The sequence below is a fragment of the Myotis brandtii genome, unplaced genomic scaffold, assembly GCF_000412655.1.
Source record: "Myotis brandtii unplaced genomic scaffold, ASM41265v1 scaffold89, whole genome shotgun sequence".
Taxonomy (NCBI): domain Eukaryota; kingdom Metazoa; phylum Chordata; class Mammalia; order Chiroptera; family Vespertilionidae; genus Myotis; species Myotis brandtii.
In genome coordinates, this window is record NW_005371645.1 from 3,164,460 (window position 1) to 3,169,950 (window position 5,491).

The window sequence follows — 5,491 nt, forward strand, 5'->3', positions numbered from 1 at the left end:
TAATTGAAACTTTGTAGCCTTGAGTGGAGCTAAGAGCCAGCCAGGGCAGGCGGGAAGCTTGGCTTCCTCCATCGCCAGGGGCAACCCAAGCCTCCTGCTCGCTCCAGCTCCGTGGCCACAGCCGGCTGAAAGCAGGTATCTGGGGTTTATTTGTCTTCTATAATTGAAACCTTGTTGCCTTGAGTGGAGCTCAGAGCCGCCGTGGCAGGCGGGAAGCTTGGCTTCCTCCATCACTGGGCAACCAAGCCTCCTGCTCGCTCCAGCTCCATTGCTGCCGGCCGCCATCTTAGTTGGGTTAATTTGCATATAGTCGCTCTGATTGGCTGGTGGGCGTGGCTTAAGGCATAGCAAAGATATGGTCAATTTGTATGTTTGTCTTTTATTAGTGTAGACTAGAGGCCCGATGCACGAAATTCATGCAAGCGTAGGCCTTCCTTCCCCCAGCTGCCGGGACCGGCTTCCCTCTTGCACCTGGGACCTGGGCTTCCCTCGCAGTGCGGGCTTCCTCTGGAAGGACATCTGGTCTAATTAGCATATTACACTTTTATTATTATAGACTAGAGGCCCGATGCACGAAATTCATGCAAGGGCCTTGGCCTCGGCCACCGCCCGCTGCGGCAGGGGGCATCTGCCACCTCTGCCATGGCCCCCGCCCACTGCAGCTTTGTCCGAAAGGACGTCCAGTCTAATTAGTATATTACACTTTTATTATTATAGATAGTTGTTATACAATGTTATATTATTGGTTGTATTATAGTTTCAGGTATACCATACAGTGATTTGATATTTTTTTCATCTTACAATGTAATAATCCTACTATTTCTAGTAATCATCTGTCACCAAGCAAACTTGTAACAGTACTATTAACTACATTACCCCACCTTTTCATCCATCTCCTCACCTCTTCCCCTTTAACCCTTTGAGTGCCAACCAATATCCTAGGAACTATGCTAAAATTGCCAAGGCATTTTTGCTGATTTTACAGCAGTTTAGAAAAAAAAATATAAATCACAAGTAAATGAAGTTACATATTCAAAAACTTAAGGAAACCTTTACTACATTTGTTTTCATCTTTGACATATATTGTTTGCTGATTGTATTATAAAATACTAGTAGAAAAAAAAAAACTGCAGGAGCGCAATAGCACTCCCGGCACTTTTGGTGAAAGACAGGAGGAGCGCGATCACGCTCCCCGGCACTCAAAGGGCTAGTAACCATCTCTTTGGTATCGGTCTACATGAATCAGACACAGCACAATAAATACCATATAGTCTCACTTATATGTGGAATCTAAAAATAAAAAACAGAGGATTAAAAATGGCAGTGGAGTAAGTGGAAGCAACACTGACACTCTCCCAGGACAAAACTGGAAATACAACTGAAATGCAGAAAAACAACCCTGACAAATCAACTGAGGACTAGCTGGAGAGAACCCTGATAACCAAGGACAGAAAGTGGAGACCTCACCGAGACTGGTAGGAAGTGCAAAGACAGAAAGTGGTGGCTGGGCTCCCACAGACAGCAACTGAAGTTCCAGAGGGATATCTCAGCTATGGGGAGGTCCCACTGAGAACTCTAGGGTCTAATCCCCAGGCTGGATGCCCCAGCAGAGAGCACCAGAACTGAGAAGGGTACCCACATAACATCTGGCTGTGAAAAGCAACTGGGCTGCTTTTCAGGGAGAGATGGCTGGAAATACAGGTGCCTTCTTAAAGGGCCAATACACAAAATCTCATGTCAGCCACTCACCTTGGGCTCCAGCAGAGAGAGGGCAGAGTGGACTGCAGCCGTGTGAGGAGAGTCCACGGTTGGGGGTTCTGGGTTTGCAGCACTGAGGGCAGCCACCACGGTTTCCTGTGCTGAGTCCTTCCCTCACGCTGTGGACATCTTTCGCCCAAGGATCTTTGCACTCCAGGTGGTTTCTGATTGGGAGAAAGGCAGTTGCCCCATGCTATTGGAAGACCTCTTCCCCACTCTGTGGTTGATAGACTGAGCACAATCAAGGCTGAGAGCACTCAGAGTGCAAGATGGAGGTGGATCTCTGGAGGTTTTGAATGTTTGCCTGATCTCCTTCTGGGCCCTGGGCTAGGTAGGCAGACCCTGGTACACATCCTAGTCCTTTCCAAAGGCACCCAGACCCAGCAGAGGAGCCACAGGCTGTGTATTGCTGATAACTCCAAACAGGGTACTCAGGGCCAATCAGAAACAAAGTCTGACATTGTCCTGCACTAGACATTAGAAGTACTAGCAGATCTACATACTACATAGACACAAACCCAAACAGGCAGCCAAAATGGGGAGATAAAAAATGAGCCCCAAATGAAAGAGCAAGCTAATTCTAAGAAGAAGAGATAAGTGAAATAGAGATAAGAAATTTATCTGATATAGAGTTCAGAATAATGGTGGCAAAGATGCTCAACAGCATGAGAAAAGACATAGTAACTATGTAACAAGAACAGTCAGAAATAAAGAATGACATAGCACTAATAAAGAACACAATGAAAGGAATACACAGCAGATTGGGAAAAGCTGAGGATCGAATCAGTGAATTAGAAGACAGAGTGGGGGGAAAAAATCAATCAAAAAACCAAAACCAAAAATAATTAAAAAATAGGACAGCTTAAGGGAACTATAGGACATGAAACAGAACAATATTCACCTAAGTGGAGTACCAGAAGGAGAAGAAAAGAGCAAGTGATAGAGAACATGTTTGTAGAAGTAATGGCATAAAACTTCCCTCACCTGGTGAAGGAAAAAGTCACACAAGTTCAGGAGACACAAAGAGTCCCATGCAAGAAGAACCCAAACATGCCCACACCCAGACACACCATAATTAAAATGCCAAAAGTTAAAGACAAAGAGAAAGTCTTAAAGGCAGCAAGAGAAACGCAATTTGTTATCTACAAAAAAACTCCCATAAGGCACTCAGCTGATTTCTCAACAGAAACTCTATAGGCCAGAAGGGAATGGCATGAAGTATTCAAGTAATGAAAAGCAAGGATCTGAAACCAAGATTACTATACCCAGCAAGGCTATCATTCAAAATAGATGGTGAAAAAAAGAGCTTCCCTGACAAAAAAGGCTAAAGGAGTACATCACCACCAAGCCAGCATTACAAGAAATGCTACAGGACTGCTGTAATGAGAAGAAAAGAGAAAGAGAGAGAAACATAGGCATACAGAATTAAAACAGCAATAAATAAGTACCTTTCAATAATAACCTTAAATGTAAATGGAATAAATGCTCCAATCAAAAGATACAGGGTAGCTGAATGGATAAAGAAAACATGATCCAATTATATGCTGTCTACAAGAGACATACCTGAAAACAAAAGACTCACAGGATGAGAGTTAAAGGATGGAAAATAATTTTCCAATCAAATGGGAATGAAAAAAAAAAAGTTGGGGTAGCAATACTCATATCTGACAAAATAGACTCCAAAATGAAGGCCATCACAAGTGAACACTAAGGTCACTACATAATACTAAAGGGATTGACCCAACAAGAGGATATAACCCTGGTAAACATATATGTACCCAAAATAGGAGCACCTAAATATATAAAACAACTTCTGAAGGACTTTAAGGAGACATCCTATATAATAAAAGGGTAACATGCAAATTGACCCTAATGGTGGAACGACCGCTTGCTATGACACGCACTGACCACGAGGGGGCAGACACTCAATGCAGGAGCTGTCCCCTGGTGGTCAGTGCGCTTCCACAGAGGGAGCGTCGCTCAGCCAGAAGCCAGCTCATAGCTGGCCAGCACAGCGGCAGTGGCGGGAGCCTCTCCCGCTTCCGCAGCAGCACTAAGGATGTCCAACTAATGGTTTAGGCCCGCTCCCCAGGGGAGAGGGCCTAAGCCTGCAGGTGAACATCGCCCAAGGGGTCCTGGACTGCAAGAGGGCGCAGGCTGGGCTGAGGGATCCCCCCCTCCCAAGTACACGAATTTTCATGCACCAGGCCTCTAGTAATCATAGACTTCACTGGATACATCCCCCAGACAAAAAAATCAACAGTGAAACAGTGACTCTAAGTGACACACTGGATCAGCTAGATTTAATTGACATTTATAGAACACTAGTGACCCAGTGCACAGATTCGTGCACATTGAAAGGAAATTAATTAGTTGGTGGCCAGTGGGGCGGGACTGGGCAAGACGGGCCGGACACGCCCTGGAGCCAACCTCCCGCAGTCCCTCCCCGGTGTCTGTGGAATAAGCGGGGTTCTGGCAGGTGGGGTTCCTTGGCCTGGTCTGCAGGGATCAAGCCAAAACCAGCTCTCCAACATTCCCCGAGGGGTCCTGGAGTGCAAGAGGGCACTCTGCAAAGTTGCTGTCGTACAGGGTGCGGAACGCAAATGCAAGTGTGCAGTAAACCAGATTTGGGGCCCACAGTGCCCCAGCAACAACATAACCCACGGTCGAAGGTTTTGGGGTGCGGTACCCGACAACCATCACTGCCAAGTCACTGCAGCTCGCAGCTCCTGTATTGAGCGTCTGCCCCCTGTTAGTCAGTGCGCATCATAATGACCAGTTGGACGGTCAGACACTTGGCATATTAGCCTTTTACATATATAGATTTCACCTCAAAGAGGCAGAATATACATTCTTCTCAAGGGCACATGGGTCATTCTCAAAGACAGACCACAAGTTAGGACACAAAAGAAGTCCCTATAAGTTCAAGAAGACTGAAATTATTTCAAGAATCTTGTCATATCACAGTGGAATAAAATTAGATATCAAATACAGTAAAAACACCCAAAATCATTTAAACACATGAAGGCTAAACAGCATGTTATTAAACAAACAATGAATTGGTTACCAACCAGATCAAGAAAGAAATCAAAAACTTCCTGGAAACAAATGAAAACAAACACACAACAACCGAAAATCTCTGGGATACAGCAAAAGCAGTCGTGAGTAGAAAGTTCATTGCACTACAGGCCTACCTAAAAAACAAAACAAAACAAACAAACAAACAAACAAAAAAACACACCACAAAAATTAATAATAAACTATTTAACCCTACAACTTATAGAACTAGAAAGAGAACAACAAGAAAAGTCCGGAGTAAGTATAAGGGAGGAAATAATAAAGATTAGAGCAGAAATAAATGACATATAGACCAAAAAAAATACAAAAGACAAATGAAGCCAAGAGCTGGTTCTTTGAAAAGATAAACAACCGGAGTAAGAAGGGAGGAAATAATAAAGATTAGAGCAGAAATAAATGACATATAGACCAAAAAAAATACAAAAGACAAATGAAGCCAAGAAGAGGTTCTTTGAAAAGATAAACAAGATTGATGAACCATTAGCCAGACTCATCAAGAAACAAAGAGAGGAAACCAAGATGGCGGCATAGGTTAACGCCGGAGTTTGCTGCCTCGAACAACCACTTCAAAAATACAACTAAAAGACGGAACGGACATCATCCAGAACCACAGGAAGGCTGGCTGAGTGGAAGTTCTACAACTAGGAGGAAAGAG

At 44.2% G+C, this 5,491-nt stretch overlaps 1 protein-coding gene across 2 annotated transcripts in view; it reads right to left on the minus strand.

The window, feature by feature from the left end:
- The window catches only part of SHQ1 (SHQ1, H/ACA ribonucleoprotein assembly factor), a 104,157-nt gene that overhangs the window by 69,544 nt on the left and 29,122 nt on the right, over positions 1-5,491 (minus strand). The window contains exon 5 of one of the 2 annotated variants that reach the window (XM_005885070.2): positions 1,750-1,922. The exons of the other annotated variant lie outside the window; for it this stretch is intronic. Within the exon in view, the coding sequence (XP_005885132.1) occupies positions 1,750-1,922 (173 nt within the window). The remainder of the gene's footprint in view (positions 1-1,749; positions 1,923-5,491) is intronic. 2 annotated transcript variants of the gene reach the window in all.